The following is a 16305-nucleotide window of genomic DNA, read 5'->3' as shown; positions in this document are numbered from 1 at the left end:
CTGGGTGGGCTGGAGCTCCGCGGGCCGGAACCCGCGAGTCGGGGCTCCCCAGCCACACCCCTCGCGGGATTTAAAGGGGCAGGAGGGGCTGGGCCCGGTCGAATCCCGAACCTAGGGAGCGGGCATGAGGCGCTGCCCGTGCCGGGGAAACCTGAGCGAGGCGGAGGCTGGGGCGCTGCCGGGGACAGCCCGCATGGGACTGGCGGCGCCGCGAGGGGGGCGGTGGCGGCAGCCAGGGCAGCAACGACCTGGGCCCGGCGCAGGGGGCCCGGCGGAGCGGCCAGAGAGGGGCGGGCCCCGGGCCCGGACCGAGGAGTCCAACTTCCACACCGAGCCCGAGAGGGCCGGCCTCGGGCCTGAGTCGGGGACCGACGGACAGGCTGAGCCTGAAGCAGCTGGCTCCGGGGCGGGGACGGAGCGGCCCAGCCAAAAGACGGAGCCAGGCAGGTCCATCCTCCGGACACATCCAGAAAGGAGCAGCCACTGGTCAGAACTGGAGACAGCCGGTGACTGGACGGAGACTAGGACAGATGGCTTTTGGACTGATCCACACAGGTCTGACCTCCAGTGTCAGCCAGAGAGGGCTAACCTCTGGGCACAGCAAGGAGTTGATGGGCCCTGGGCAGAGCTAGAAATACATGGGTCACAGACCCAGCCAGAGAGGGCCAAGCCCGGGGCTGATAACCTCTGGACCCACCAGAACAGGTCCAGCGGCCGGACTCAGCCAGAAGGGACCTCTCTCTCAACAGAGCCAAATGCTGATGGCTCTTGGAAAGAATTGTACACTGATGGCTCCAGGACACAACAGGATACCAAAGACCCCTGGACAGAGCAGCACATTGATGGCTCCCAGATACAACAGGATACGGAAACAACCTGGAAACAGCTTGACATCGATGGTTTCCCAACACAACAAGATACTGATGGCTTCTGGCCACAGCCTGGCACTGATGGACCCCAGACACAAGATACTCATGGACCCCAAACAGAGCCTGGGACAGACTGCCTTTTGGGGGAGCCCAACCAAGATGGCTCATTAGAGGAACCAGAACACGGGGAGTTGGTGACTCACCTGTACTCTCACCAGGAGTGTTGCCCCCTGACCCCTGTGCCCCGCCTCATCATCACTCCTGAAACCCCCGAGCCTGAGGCTCAGCCAGTGGGACCCCTCTCCCAGATTGAAGGGGGCAGTGGAGGCTTCTCCTCTGCCTCCTCTTTCGACGAGTCTGAGGATGACGTGGTGGCCGGGGGTGGAGGTTCCAGCGACCCTGAGGACAGGTCTGGGGTGAGTGGGACCCATCCTGCCCTTGAGCCACATCCCCACAGATCCCGTATCCCGCCCCCCCACCGCCCCCGCCTTTCCTTTGAGAAGTTCTTTAGAACTCCACCAGCAATTTCATCTCCAGGCACCTACCTCTTCCATCCGACAGCAGGGTTACTAACCCTCTCCAGGCAGCCTCTTGCTAATTCTCTTCATTTCCCCTCACCCACTGCCTCCAGTCCTGGCGTCTAAAATGGATGGCCACTGGCCAACTTCATGGTACCCAGCAATCCCTGAAATTGTGTGAATCTGTGTGTGTATACACATGTTTTTGCAGCAAGGGTCTGTGACTTCCGTTGGATCACAGTCTGTGACCCCAAACTCTAAAGAACACTAGTTTAGGCAGACAGAAAGGGTGCACTTTCTACCCCACTTTTCTAAGTCTGGGGCCTGTAGCTGCCTTAAAGGGTCATCAGCCTTCACCACCCCTTAGCTCATTCACTTTTGTAGGGAGTGAGCTCCCAGCTTTTATCAGATTCTCAAAGAGCTGTGTGAACCCAAAATGCTAAGGAACGCCCAGCCTGGCCAGGGACTCTCCCATCTCTCCATTGCGTTGCCCCCCAGCTCCCCAGGGTGCTCCTGCAGACTCTTGTTTACATCCTCCACCCTCATCCGCAGCTTGGGTGCGCTTCTCTGGTGAATCAGGAAGGCCGTCAGCGCAGGTTCAGGGAGCGAGGGTCAGCGCGTAGGCAGGTGTGAGAGCCTCTGGTGGGTCTGCCTGCTGGGTCCTCCCATTGTCGTGGGGCCCCTGGCTGGAATCTGCCCTGAGCCCCCCTCACCCCACATGCTTCCTTTAGGAACGTGCTCACACATGTGGCCACAGATGTAAGAGATAGACCTGCCCCAACCTGCCTGTGCCGGAGCCAGGGCGCTGACCCTCTGGGGCTCTGTCATTGCTGTTCCCTCTGCCTCATCTCCTTGGCATCTCAGAGCAGCTGAGCTGGAGTGAATGAAGGAACAAAAATAACAGCTATCACTCGCTCATGCCCAGCCCTGTGCTAAGCTTTCTTTTTTATTTTATTTTTTTCGGCCACACTCCGAGGCATGCAGGATCTTAGCTCCCCGACCAGGGATCGAACCCACGCCCCCTGCACTGGGAGCACAGAGTCCTAACCACTGGACCACCAGGGAATTCCCTGTGCTAAGCTCTTTACTTATATTAACTCATCTTAATCTTCACGGCCGCCCTGTGAGGTAGATATTATGATCCCCATTTTATAGATGAGGAAACTGGGGCACAGAGACTCATCCAAGGTCACAGACCTTGGAAGACACAGAGCTGAGATTCAAACCCTTACTGAATACCAGGCACTTTTCCAAGTGCTATACGTGTGTTAACTCTGAATCCTTATAAAAGCACTATAAGATTGGGATTATTATTATTTGCATTTTACAGAGGGGAAACTGAGGCCTAGAGAAGTGAGGTCACTTGCTTAGAGTTGGCCACGTCTGGTCGGAGCTTGGATTCTAACTCAGTGCTGGCTTAGTTGAAAACCCAGTCATTTTCACCCCTGCAGTTTTTGGATCCGTCCCTAACTTGCCTTCCTCCCAGGCCTGCTGTCTCCAGTGTTTCCTCATCCCCTAGAATCTGCCTCCAAGACCCAGCTCTGACTAACTTTTGAAGGTTCCCGGCTCCAGAGTCTTCCATGGCTCCCCAGGGCCTGCCTGATAGCGATCAGGAGTTCAGTCCTGTGTTCAGAGCTTCCTGCCTCCAGGCTCCTTTCTACGTTCAGCTTCCCTTCTCCCCTCCTGATCCCTTCTGCTGCTGCAACGGAGCCGAAGTACACACTGTTCCCTGAACATGTTGCAGCCATCCTGCCTCCGCTCATTGCTCAAGCTGTTCCCACCACCCAGAATACCCCTTGCTTCCTTCTTGCTTCATTTTGAAATCCCATCTGACCTTAAAGGCCCAGCTACTTTCTCCCCTCAACCCCCACCTTCCTTCCTTCTCACATCCATCCTGTCCTCCTAATCAGACAACAGACAGTCCCAGGGTCCCTAATTTGTGTTTGGCCCCATGTTGGCTTTGCTGGGAACACAGTAGTGATCCAGACACTGCCCGCACGGAGCTCCCAGGCCAGTGGAGGAGACAGACCCATCACCAGGCAGTGACAGCTCAGAGTGCTCAGGGCTGGGATGGGGGAAGCCCAGAGGGTTGTGGGAGTCTAGAGAAGGTGACTGGCCAGACCTGGGCTATCAGAGAGGGCTTCCTGGAGGAGGAGGAGATGTGAGCTGAAGCCATCTGAGAAAGCCCAGATTAACCATCAGATCTAAGAAAAAAGAGAAAGAAGATACTGAACCTGCTTATGATTAAAAAAAAAAAAAAAAGACATTTAATCAACCCAAGCTACATTTTTGGAGCACCTATTGTGTGTCAGGCCATGGCTGGGGAATACAGTTGTAACCATGACAACCCCAGCCCCTGCCCTCAAGGCTTGTAGTCTAGCAGGGCTGTAATGGATAAGCCCAGGGCAGTGGAGTCAGACCAGAGGTAGAACCCCAACACTATGCTGTGTGATTTAGGCAGGTGACTTCACCCGTCTGAGTCTCTGTTTCCGCCTCTGTAACACAGTCAGCAGTCCTCCTGGGGTTATGTTTTTAGGATTAAGTAGGTTATGGCACACTGAGCCTTTGTCATTGTGCCTGGAATGTTCCAGGTGCTTAGTAAACAGGAACTTTTATTCATCACCTCCTCTCCACGGCTGGCAGCTGGAGAGGGGAGGGAATAGCCCTTCCTGAATCCTTCAGTCCAACCCCTGCCTGTGTTTGACCTTCCCACCATCCATTAGATGTCTGCTAGGTAGCTGGGCTCTGGGGGGGTAGGAGAGAACATGGCCCTGACCCCGGGGTTGGGGGAGATGAGCCACGTAGCTTTTTTCTCTGGAGATGACTCATTCTCCCAATCCTTGCTAAGGGCCTGCAGTGTGCTTGGAGCAGAGAAGATATTCGTGTGTGTATGCATATGCAAATGCAATGAATCAGGCAGTAACCAGGTCTCAAGAAGCTCTTAGCTTGAGTCCACATGATACAACTAAATCCCTGTTTTCTGTTTGTTTGCTTCTCTGGTTTTTTGTTGCTCTCTCTCTGTCTTTCTCTGCATCTATGTTTCTTTTTCTTTCTCTGTCATTTCTTTGTGTCTCCCATTCTGTCTTTCTATATTTCTTTCTCTTCTAGTAACTCTGTGCCTATCTCTGTGTCAGTTGGAAGAAGTCAGGATTTGCTATAGTGACAAACAGCCCCCCAGCTCAGTGACTTGGAACAACAAAGGATTTTTTTTTTTTTTTTTTTGCCCCGAGGCTTGCAGGATCTTAGTTCCCCAACCAGGGATTGAACCCAGGCACTTGGCAGTGAAAGCACGGAGTCCTAATCACTGGACCACCAGGGAATTCCCAACAAAGGATTATTTTCATTCCTGCTTCACAATGACCTTGGGTCAGTGGTGGGTGAGGCGGCCCTGCTCCATGCTGTTTTCACTCAGCCTGTTTCTCTTCCTACAGTCCCCCACCCCTTTCTACACTAGGGAAAAGAACATGGAGAGTCACTCGTTGGCTTTAAGGCTTCCACCCAAAAGTGACACCTCTGCTCACATTTCATTGGCCAAAGCTAAGTTCAAGAGGGCAGGGATATCCCTGGTAGGGGGACAGGCTGGAGCTATTTGGTAAGCAGCTGTCATGACTGCTGCAGTCTCCATCTTTGTCCCTGTCTGTCTTTGTCATCACTTTGTCATCTGTCTCTGTTTCTGTCTCTCTCTGTGGTTCAGTCTCCATTCATCAACTCCTGCCTTTATGATTTCCCCTGGAAGGTCTGACTTAATTCAGGGATAGCAGGCTTCCACCTTTTTGGTGTATATATGTCAGGGGATGATTTGGGAGTTGCTGGTGACTGCAACACAACCTAGCCTATCTCTACTCCTTCGAGAAGGACAGAGAGACACAGATGCAAAGTGATGACACCGAGACAAAGGGACAGAGACTCTTCTCTGCTTTTGCTGAGGCCTCTGGGGAGTTTGTGATTGCTGAAGTCAGTGAGCTTTGCTCACCGCAATGAGCTTGGGCCCAGGGATCCCAGGAAGCCCCCCTAAGGACCCCAGGTCCACCTTGGTTCCCTCTCATGGCAGCAGCGCCATCCCCCTCCACCCCTGGCCTTAGCCCTGACCCCACCCTTTCTGCCCCACACAGAACAAACCATGGAAGAAGCTGAAGACAGTGCTGAAGTATTCACCCTTCATGGTCTCCTTCCGAAAACACTACCCTTGGGTCCAGCTGTCTGGACACTCTGGTGAGTGCGGGGGGAGAAGGGTGGGTGGGGGACAGGAAGGGCTGGGCAGAGACGCCTGGGCGGGGAAGGAACTGCCGTTTGTACTTTAGTTCCCCCATCTGTAAAATGGGCTTGGTGACAGTCTCCAGCTCATGGGGCTCTTACGGGAAGTGCTTAGGCCTGGGCTGGGCCATTCATACATCAGGATGGAGGGCTGTTTCCTCTTATCCCTGTGGCAGGGGGCAAATCTTCGACCATGGGGACAGATGGGCCTGGGCTCAAATCCGAGTTCCGCTCTTTATTTGTGGATGACCCTGGGCAAGTTACTTTCCCTCACTGGGCCTCGGTGTCCTCATCTGTAGTGTGAGATAATCGTACCTCCCTTGCAGGGTAAACTAAAGGGTTAAAATCAAAATGTATATTGAGATTGAGAGACAAACCTCTCATAAATGGCAATTACCAGTCCCTGTCCTCACCCTGTGGCCAGAGCAGAGTAGGCCCCCAATAAACAACAGCTATAATGTTTTTTCCCCAGGACCTAGCACAATCTCTTTAGCACATAATAGCACAAGGCCTAGAATCTAGCATTTTTGGTAAAGGGCTAGATAATAAATATAAACTACTCAACTCTGTTGTTGCAGCACAAAAGCAGCCATAGTTAATATATAAATTTGTGAGTGTGTCTGTGTTCCAATAAGCTTTTTTTACAAAAACAGGCTGTGGGCTGGACTAGACCAACTGTACCCACCAGCAAAGGGAGGCAGGAAGGGAACTTATCTGCCTGTTCGTCCTTAGAACTGAGTCAGAGAAAGGCAGGGCCCCCCTAAAACTGTAAACACAGGCCTGCCATCTGTATGTATCCTAGTTACTATTGCTGAGTTTAAAAAATACCAAAAATGAAAAACTCAAAACTTAGTGGTGGTTTAAAAAAACAAACAAACAACTTAGTGGAATAAAACAACCATTTGATTACACTCATAAATTTTGGGTCAGGAATTCAGACAGAGCATGGCAGGGCTGGCTTGTTGCTACGCCGTGATATCTGGGAATTCAGCTAGAACAACTCGAAGGCTGCAAGCTGGAGACCTTTGGAGGTTCATTCATTCACACACCTGGCAGTTGACGCTGGCTGTTGGCTGGTTCTCAGTTGGGACTGCCAGCTGGAAAGCCTATATGTGACTTCTATGTGTAGCTGCTTGGGCTTCCTCACAGTATGGTAGCCTCAGAATAATCAGATTTCTTACATGGTAGCTCAGGACTGAAAGGCAAGTGTCTCTGTCAACAAAGTGGAAGCTGCATCTCCTTTTATGACTTAGATCTGAAGTCACAGTGTTGCTTCTGCCATAAGCCCTCTCAGATTCAAGAGGAAAAGAATTAGATTCCACTTCTTGATGGGAGTGGCAAAATTCTAGAAGAGCATGTGGGACATGAGCTACTGTTGCAGCCATCTTTGGAAAATATAATCTGAAAATACTATCTGCCTCAATAAGAATTTGTAATTCTAATCTACACTATCTGCATGGCCCACAAAATGCCAGATTTGTAAATTAACAAGGCCCTGATTGTTAGCACTCTCGGACTCCAGGCAGAAGCAAATGCAAATCTGCTTTGGAGAGTCATGCTCTTGACTCAGATCTCACAAAAATTCCCATTGCTGATCAAGAGCTCATAATCCAAAATTACAAAACAAATGAGGACACAGTGTGCTGTGAACAGGACTCTGTTTAAACAAAATGCAGAACTAGGTCCTTCCTTCACCACCTCTGGCCAAGATTTTGAGAATTGCTGGTAGGGAGAGAAAGTATTGCAGAAGGGTCAGGCAAGATGATGGTGGCCAGGACCTGATACCTACAGGAGGTGGGGGGATTCTCTTGCTCATTCAGTTTTTGACCCTCTCATTGACTGCTGCTTATAGGGAACTTCCAGGCAGGAGAGGATGGTTGGATTCTAAAGCGTTTCTGTCAGTATGAGCAGCGCAGCCTGGAGCAGCTGATGCGCGACCCCCTGCGACCTTTCGTGCCAGCCTACTATGGCATGGTGCAGCAGGATGGCCAGGCCTTCAACCAGATGGAGGATCTCCTGGCAGACTTTGAGAACCCCTCCATCATGGACTGCAAGATGGGCAGCAGGTAGGTTCAGGGGCAGAGGTGAAGGGTCGGGGGAACATTTTTGAAGATAGCGCCAAGCCAATCTTCAAAGCGGTTGTACCAGCATCCTTTCCCACCATCAGTGTATGAGAGTTCCGTTCTATCTTCTCATCAACACTTTGTATTACCTGTTTTATTACTTTTAACTATTCTGGTGAATAGTTATGGTTTTAATTTCGATTTCTCTGATGACCAAACAACTTGAGCATTGATTGGCCATTTGGATATCCTCTTTTGAAAAGTACCCATTTTTCTACTGGTCTCTCTTTTTATTATAAAGATTTATAATTCTTTATATATTCTGTATACAAGTCCTTTGCTGGAGATACACACACACACACACACACACACACACACACACACACACACACACACACACACACACACACACTCCAACTCTCCCATTTCACTCTCTTAACGTCTTTTGATAAACAGAAGTATTTTTTTTTAGTTAATTATTTAGTTAGTTTTGACTGCGTTGGGTCTTTGTTGCTGCGTGTGGGCTTTCTCTGGTTGAGGTGAGCTGGGGCTACTCTTTGTTGCGGTTGAAATGCACAGGCCTCTCATTGCGGTGGCTTCTTTTGCTGCGGAGCACGGGCTCTAGGCATGCGGGCTTCAGTAGTTGTGGCTCGCAGGCTCTAGAGTGCAGGCTCAGTAGTTGTGGTGCACGGTATTAGTTGCTCCATGGCATGTGGGATCCTCCTGGACCAGGAATTGAACCCGTGTCCCCTGCACCGGCAGGCAGATTCTTAACCACTGTGCCACCAGGGAAGTTCCGAGAAGGACTTTTAATTTAGTACAGGTTGTCAATTTTTTTCATTATGGTTAGTAGCTTTGTGTTAAAGAAATCTGCATACTCTAAGGTCACAAAGATCTTCTCCTATGTTTTCTTCTACAAGCTTTGTTTTAATTATCACATTTAGATCTGCAGTCCACCTAGATTTAATTTTTGTATATGGTCTGAGGTAGGGATCGAGGTTCATTCCCCTCTCCCCACCACCATATGGATATCCTATTGACCTAGCACCATTTATTGGAAAGACTGCCCTTTCCCCACTGAATTGTGGTGCCTTCTTTGTCATAAATTGGGTGAACATACATGTGTATCTGTTTGTGGACTCTGTTCTGGTCCATTGATCTATTTGTCTATTCTTGTGCCACGCTGTAGTTTTGTAACATGCCTTGATATCAGGGAGTGTAAGTCCTCCAGCTTTGTTCTTCATAATTTCCCTTGTTATATCCTCTGTGTCCCAGGACCTACCTGGAGGAGGAGCTGGTGAAGGCACGAGAACGGCCCCGGCCCCGGAAGGACATGTATGAGAAGATGGTGGCTGTGGACCCTGGGGCCCCCACCCCAGAGGAACATGCCCAGGGTGCAGTCACCAAGCCCCGCTACATGCAGTGGAGGGAGACCATGAGCTCTACCTCCACCCTGGGTTTCCGGATCGAGGGCGTCAAGGTGAGGGCCAGGAGCTGCTAGCCTGTTTGTAGAGGGCTAAGAGCTAGATCTGAGGCAGGGCTTCCCAAGGAACCAGGGTGTCAGGGAAAGCAGGAAAGAAGCAAGATCTGGAGAGAGAGCAGGAGACTGCAGAGGATGGAAAGATGCACTAGGAGGGGTCCTGCTTCTCTCTTACCCCTGTGTCTATCACAGACCAAGTTTTGTTTATCCATCTGCCTGAAGGTCTCTTTTTTTTTTTTTTTTTGTGGTATGCGGGCCTCCCTCTGTTGTGGCCTCTCCCGTTGTGGAGCACAGGCTCCGGACGCGCAGGCTCAGCGGCCATGGCTCACGGGCCCAGCCGCTCCGCGGCATGTGGGATCCTCCCAGACTGGGGCGCGAACCCGGTTCCCCTGCATCGGCAGGCGGACGCGCAACCACTGCGCCACCAGGGAAGCCCTTGAAGGTCTCTTGATTCCATCTTCTTTCCCCTCCCCAAGACCAAGACCCTGTCCTAGTCCAGCTGCATCTTCTCCAGACTCAGCCTCCCTGGCCTCCCAGATGCTGGTCTCACCTCCTCTGATCCCTCATGCAACACAGCAGCTGGAGGGGCTTTTTTCCTCCTTATGGAGAAAAATGTTCTCTTTTCTTCTTTATTTCTTTTTTCTTTTTTTAAAAGTTGTTTATTTTATTTATTTAGTTTTGGCTGTATTGGGTCTTCGTTGCTGTGCGCGGGCTTCTCTAGTTGTGGTGAGCGGGGGCTACTCTTCATTGCGGTGCGTGGGCTTCTCATGGCGGTGGCTTCTCTTGTTGCGGAGCATCGGCTCTAGAACGCAGGCTCAGTCGTTGTGGCTCACGGGCTCTAGAGCGCAGGCTCAGTAGTTGTGGTGCATGGGCTTAGTTGCTCTGCGGCATGTGGGATCTTCCCGGACCAGGGCTCGAACCCGTGTCCCTGCATTGGCAGGCGGATTCTTAACCACTGCGCCACTAGGGTAGCCCCTTTCCTTCTTTTTTTTGTAAATTAAATCTAATTGTTTGAATAGCTATTCACACAGCTCGAAAGTCAAAATAATATAAAAGGGTATATAGGAGAAATCTCTCTCCCAACCCTGTTGCCGTCCTTCCCATTCTGTCCCTCCACCACCCCCTCCTCATGGGGAACCACTTTATCAGTTTCTTATATTTCTTCCTGTATATGCAAACAAATGCAGTTGTATATACTACCTTTTCCTCCCATTTTTAAATTTATTTATTTGGCTGCGCTGGGTCTTAGTTGCAGTATGCAGGATCTTTTTAGTTGTGGCATGTGAACTCTTAGTTGTGGCATGTGGGATCTAGTTCCCTGACCAGGGATTGAATCCGGGCCCCCTGCATTGGGGGCGTGGAGTCTTAGCCACTAGACCACCGGGAAAGTCCCTCCTCCCTTTTTTTTTTTTTTACAAAAGGTGGCATAGTCCTGGAGAGTTTCCCATATCATTTTGTGGAGAGATAGGAGAACTTCTTCCTCCCTCCCTCCCTCTCTTCCTTCCTATTCCTTCTATCATAGCTCTTAGTGGATGTGCCACAGTCCCCTACAGATGGCACAGTGAAGCACTTTCTTTTCTTTGAAAGGGTCCTGTTCTCTCCTGCCACAGGCCCTCTGCACGTGCTGTTTCCTGTGCCAGGACTACTTTTCCCCTGTTCCCCTGGTGGACTGACTCCCAGTCATTTTCCTGACTCCTTCCAAATTTCACTTCCTCTGGGAAGCCCTCCTTGATTTCCATCCGACTAGTTCAGGGCCCTCTCTTTACCTCCTTATAACTCCCTATACTCCATTAGTCTTATCTCCTTTTGTGATGATCTTATTCAGTATTTGCATCCCTCATCTGTGCTGTTACCTGTGCTGTTACCTCCATGTTACCATTGCCTACAGGGCACCTGGCACAGCATGGCAGAATGACTCGGGGGCTCTCTGTGCCCCTCTCAGACAAAAAATAACATTAGTCTCTTTTACTGAGTGCTTACTTAATATGTGCCAGGCACTGTGCAGTGTATCCTACACACCCAATCTCTCCTCATCCTTATACCAGCTTTAGGAGGTAGATACTAACACAATTCCCTTTTTTCAGATGAGGAAATCAAGGCTTAGGCAGGTGAAGTGACTTGCTTAACGCCACCTAGCTAGGAATTAGCAGAGCCATGATTCAAAGCCAGATCCACCGGGCTCCAAAGCCCACTTGGCTAGACTGGCTCAACCAGAGGAGTTCAAGGTTAGACTTGAAGGACTGTTTGCGCAGGAGTATGACTTGGGGCTAGGCAGGTGGGCTAGCTTCCCCTGAACAGCAAGTGAGCCCAGAGGTGGGTAGGTGGCCCCTGGAAGTGCCTGAGGCTGCTTGGTGTTGGGTGTGGGAAGGAAAAGGTATGACACCCCTCATCCTGTAGAAAGCCGATGGGACCTGCAACACTAACTTCAAGAAGACGCGGAAGCTGGAGGAGGTGACAAAGATGTTGGAGGACTTTGTGGATGGGAACCGCGCAATCCTGGTGAGCAGGACACCTATGCCCCCAAATTTAGCAGCTTAGGACCACCACCATCATTGTTCCTCCCACGTCAACAGTCTTTTGCCTTGGGCCGAGGTTGGCTGACACTGGCTGGCATTGCTCACTGTCAGGCCAGCTGGTGGGAGGGCCCTGCTCTCATGTCTGGTGGCTGCCTCACTGTCTTGGCTCCTGGCTCGATCCAGCAGACCAGGCTGGGCTTGTTCTCACGGTGCAAGCAGCGGGCCAGGAAAACAAGTGAAAAAGCAAAGCCTCTTGATGGCTAGGCTCAGAATGGCCACCATCATTCTCGCCATGTTCTATTGGCCAAAGCAAGTCATAAGACCAAGACTAGATTACAAGGGAAAGACTGCACCTCTTGGTGGGAGGAGCTGCTAGGAACTGTGGGTATTCATGTAATCTACCAACCACACTCTTTTTTTTTTAATTTTTATTTATTGTGTTCATTTATTTATTTTTGGCTGCATTGGCTCTTCGTTGCTGCACACGGGCTTTCTCTAGTTGCAGCGAGCAGGGGCTACTCTGTTGCGGTGTGCGGGCTTCTCTTGTGGTGGAGCACAGGCTCTAGGAACGCGGCCTTCAGTAGTTGTGGCACACGGGCTCAGTAGTTGTGGCTCACGGGCTCTAGAGCACAGGCTCAGCAGTTGTGGTGCACAGGCTTCGTTGCTCCGCGGCCTGTGGGATCTTCCCGGACCAGGGCTTGAACCCGTGTCTCCTACATTGGCCGGCGGATTCTTAACCACTGCACCACCAGGGAAGCCCTCAACCACACTCTTGTCTGTGCCACCCTGATGCAGCCAACCCCTGCCCCCCCCGCCTCCCATTTCCCCATGGCCCCCTTTATCCCATTCTGGCTGGGGTGTGCCTACTCCTTTGCGGGTATGGGATGAGGTCAGATCTCAAGGTGGGTAAGGACCCACAAAGTCCATAAGCTAACCAAGAAATCCTCCCTCTCATGCACAGAAAAAGTATGCGGCACGCCTAGAAGAACTTCGTGAAGCTCTGGAGAACTCCCCCTTCTTCAAGACCCACGAGGTGCGAGCCCCGGCCACCATGGGAACAGAGGGCCCTGTGTGAGGGGGAATGTCGGGGTCCAGGTGGTACTCAGGAGGAACCACCAACAGGGTCCCAGGCCAGAGCTATAAAAGGAAGCCCCGAGTCTGGGGTTTGCTTCTTTAGGGTAGGCAGCATGAGAGACTTCAGGGAGGTGGGACAGTTCAGAGCATGGACCCCAGCCAGGCGGCCTTGGATGAAGGCTGGCGCTGCTGTGTGACCCTGGGCATATGACCTACCCTCTCAGGCCTCAGTTTCCTCCTAACGTGGGGAGGAACAGTAGTACCTTCCTTATAGAGCTGCTGAGGGGGGAGATGAGCAAATGCAGAGCACTGCAAGGAGCACAGAAGTGCTCTTAACCCCTAGCTCTTGTGATTATTTTATACCCATGATTATTTACAGTTCTTGTTACCTGCCTTCCTCATTGGTGGCTCTCCCCACTCCTCTTTCCTCTCTCTCCTTTCCGCAGCCTGTGTCTCTTTGGAAACATTCATCTCTCTGGGGCTGTCTCAGAAAGTCCGTGGTGACGTCACTGTGTCTATCTCCAAGTTCTTCTGCCTCCCCCCTCAAGCCCCTCTCTCCTCTTTTTCCTGATATCACTGACTTCTGAAAGAGCACCGATCTGGGCGTCAGGCCAGCCTGTGTTCGAATCCCAGCCACCTGAGCCTGGGCAGCAGCTCCGCAGGCCTGTCTCCTGACCTGTAGGACAGGGTAACAGTAGCACCTGCCGCATGGGTGTAACGAAGGTTAAGTGGATTAGTATAGTTAAAGCCCAGCGCATAGGAACCCTGCAGTATGTGCCAGCTTTTATGGTCACGTTTGTTATCACCAAACATCACCCTCATCACCCTTGTTACTGGCGTGCCGCATACTTTTTCTGTGCATGCCTTTGAGCTTTATACGCAAGTCACAGAGAGGAGGCCCGGGGAACCCACCTCTTATGTCCTCAGGTTTGGTTTCACCTGCCCGGTGAATAAACATTTAAAAAAATCAGTTGCCAACATTGAAAACATGAGAGTTCACACTAAAATCGGGATTTCCAGTTTCTCTTGGCACCACGGGAGACATGGTAACCCTGGGCTGCTCGCCACATGCCAACAGCCATCCAGAGCTGGGCAGCGTCTGCCTCTTCTGACAGCCACCTGCTCGCCTGCCCAGTCATCCAGGTTCTCTGGGAGCACTGGTGTCTGAAACCCAACTAGAAAAAGGGAGAGGCTTGCAAACCTGGCGTTAGATGAAGGGAAGGAATGTATTTCTAACTAAAAAAGAAAAAACCACCCAGTGTCTCCGGAGGGCTATGTGGCCAGCTCCACAAGGCAGCTTGTGAGCTGTGGAACGTGGAATGCTGCAGTGACCCCAGGAGGCGGGGCAGTTACCATCACCCCCATTCTACAGATGAAACCGAGCCGGACAAAGGAAGCCACTTGCCTGGCGTCACCAGCAGCAATCCGCTGGGGCTGAGTGGTTGCTGCCCTTTCCCGCGGGGAGGCATTATCCACTCCCTCAGTCCCCGCCACGCCCCTCTGACGGCTTCAGGATCCTGCGGGCATTTGAGTTTGTACCCCAGCTTGAAAAAGGATAACAGTTAACACTGTTTTGCATTTGTTTATACGAGCAACTCTTCTAAGAGCTTTCTATGGATTAATTCACACATATAATATGCACAGCAACCTTTGAGGTAAATGGTACTCTCATTCCGTTATTCCCACTTTGTATATGAGGACACAGAGATAAGGAGAAGTTAAGTCCCCTGCCCAAGGCCACACAGCCATAATTGGCAGAGCTAGGGTTTGAACCCGGGCAGCCTGGCTCCAGAGTTCATGCCGTCAGCCACCCTGCCCAGCAGTCTGTGCGGCCGGGACCTTGGCCAGTGCCTGCCCCTCCCTCTAACCTCTTGCCTCTCCCTCTGCAGGTGGTAGGCAGTTCCCTCCTCTTTGTGCATGACCACACCGGCCTGGCCAAGGTCTGGATGATCGACTTTGGCAAGACAGTGGCCCTGCCTGACCACCAGACGCTCAGCCACCGGCTGCCTTGGGCTGAGGGCAACCGCGAGGACGGCTACCTCTGGGGCCTGGACAACGTGATTCGCCTCCTCCAGGGCCTGGCCCATAGCTGACCTGCTCGCCCACCATCACGTTTATTTATTGGATGGTGCCCGTGTGGCTGGAGGGGCCCCGAGATGCATGTGGGCCTGAAGTCCAGGGATGGGAAAGGTGGCACTGCACACGCAGGACCAGCGCAGAAGATGCAGAGGGCCTTGGCGATCAGCTGGCACCGCACCCTCTCGGGGGCGGGGAGGTCGTTAAGAGCCCGAGAAGCGCGTGCCATGGCTGGGTCCCGCGGTGAGTCAGAACCAGACCGGGTCTCCTGACCAGCCAGGAAGGCTTCTGAGGGGCTGCAGAGGCCACAACTAAACCACACCCCCTGAGAGAACACAGTGTACGTGCTGCAGGGCATGGGCGTGACCTCAGGCCCCGGCCTCCTCGTCAGCTCCTCCCTCTACGAGCTGGCCCCTCGCAGGCCCGAGAACCAGACCTCATTTGTGAGCAACTGCAGCAGCCCTTGGTTGGCCCGCCTGGGAGAGTTATAGCCCAGTCTCTTCGTCTGGGTCCCTCCAAGTGCGGACAGAGGCTCTGAGGGTGTGGCACCCTGGGACTGGCTTGAGAGCTGCCACTGCTGGGCAGGGCCCAGTTCACCCTGTCCTACCTGCCCTTGGCCCCGTGGGCTCCTGCCCTGCTCCTGGGAGAACTCTGCTGACCCCCCTGCAGACGGAAACCACAGCCATGTGGCATGCCAGCACTGTGACCAGCACAACCTTGTTCCTCAGGCACCAGCCTCAGCCTCGGGGCTTCTTCCTGCCCTTCACCCTTTTCTGTCTCTTTCCTCCTGGCGGACCGTGGGGGCAGGAAGGGCATTCAGAAGGAAAAGGGAAAAGCAGGCTTGGGAACCGGCTGCCTTCCTCGGGAGGGCCCCCATCCCTGGCCTCTGCTATGAAGAGGCGCCGCTTGGGCCTGCGGTGCAGGGTAGGTGGGCCTGCAACCTGGTCCAAACCAAAGACCCCAGCACTCTTGAGGTGTGGGCAGTGCCCCTCTGTCCTCCTCCTGCACCTAACTTTGGGTTCCTGGCCCACAAGGCTGGGCTTGGGGAGGACAGGTGCCCCCCGCTTCCCTTAGCCAAAGCTCTAACGTGGTCTTCCGGCTGACGTGTGCTCCTTTTCTACTGACCATCTTTATACTTATTTATACGAGAGGTAGTTGTTAAGACGGGGCAGCGCTGGGGAACAGGAGGCAAAACTGCTTCACTGCCTTCCCATGACGACCCCCCAATAAACAGCACGTTTACAGTCACCTTTGTCTTTTGCATCGGGGGTTTGTGGGCTCAAAGCTCCTAACTGGAGCATTAGCGTCGGGTGGAGTGATGGGATAATGGTTGATCTGGGGTAGAGGCAGGCTCAGAGTGGGCGGGTGCATTCATCCGCCTCACTGAGTTGCTACTCTTGTGCCTGGCTCCGTGCAGGGGACACAGGGGTGACCAAGACAACTCCAAGCCCTGTC

At 52.5% G+C, this 16305-nt stretch overlaps 1 protein-coding gene across 3 annotated transcripts; it reads left to right on the top strand.

Moving 5' to 3' along the window:
- Nucleotides 1-8: 8 nt before the first annotated feature.
- ITPKC (inositol-trisphosphate 3-kinase C) lies at nucleotides 9-16092 on the top strand. 3 transcript variants are annotated; one of them, XR_003678286.2, is made up of 8 exons: nucleotides 9-1285; nucleotides 5500-5599; nucleotides 7494-7707; nucleotides 8980-9184; nucleotides 11582-11683; nucleotides 12662-12733; nucleotides 13221-13462; nucleotides 14664-14752. XR_003678286.2 is itself a non-coding variant. In XM_024132827.3 (7 exons), exons 1-7 carry the CDS (start codon nucleotides 125-127, stop codon nucleotides 14865-14867), a joined length of 2058 nt encoding a protein of 685 aa, XP_023988595.1. In that variant the 5' UTR covers nucleotides 9-124; the 3' UTR covers nucleotides 14868-16092. The 3 variants fall into 3 exon arrangements, 1 of the variants encoding a protein (XP_023988595.1); XR_003678287.2 differs by having other exon boundaries at nucleotides 13221-13497; nucleotides 14664-14726; XM_024132827.3 differs by lacking the exon at nucleotides 13221-13462 and having other exon boundaries at nucleotides 14664-16092.
- Nucleotides 16093-16305: the final 213 nt, after the last annotated feature.

Source organism: Physeter macrocephalus, unplaced genomic scaffold (genome assembly GCF_002837175.3).
Source record: "Physeter macrocephalus isolate SW-GA unplaced genomic scaffold, ASM283717v5 random_193, whole genome shotgun sequence".
In the NCBI taxonomy this organism is placed as follows: domain Eukaryota; kingdom Metazoa; phylum Chordata; class Mammalia; order Artiodactyla; family Physeteridae; genus Physeter; species Physeter macrocephalus.
Note: the sequence above shows the minus strand (reverse complement) of the source record. Positions and strands in the feature narration are given on the sequence as shown.

Coding starts and splice junctions, on each gene's coding strand:
- ITPKC (XM_024132827.3), top strand. CDS start 125: ATGAGGCGCTGCCCGTGCCGGGGAAACCTGAGCGAGGCGGAGGCTGGG. Junction 5,600..7,493: donor CCAGCTGTCTGGACACTCTG/GTGAGTGCGGGG, acceptor TGCTGCTTATAG/GGAACTTCCAGGCAGGAGAG. Junction 7,708..8,979: donor GACTGCAAGATGGGCAGCAG/GTAGGTTCAGGG, acceptor TCTGTGTCCCAG/GACCTACCTGGAGGAGGAGC.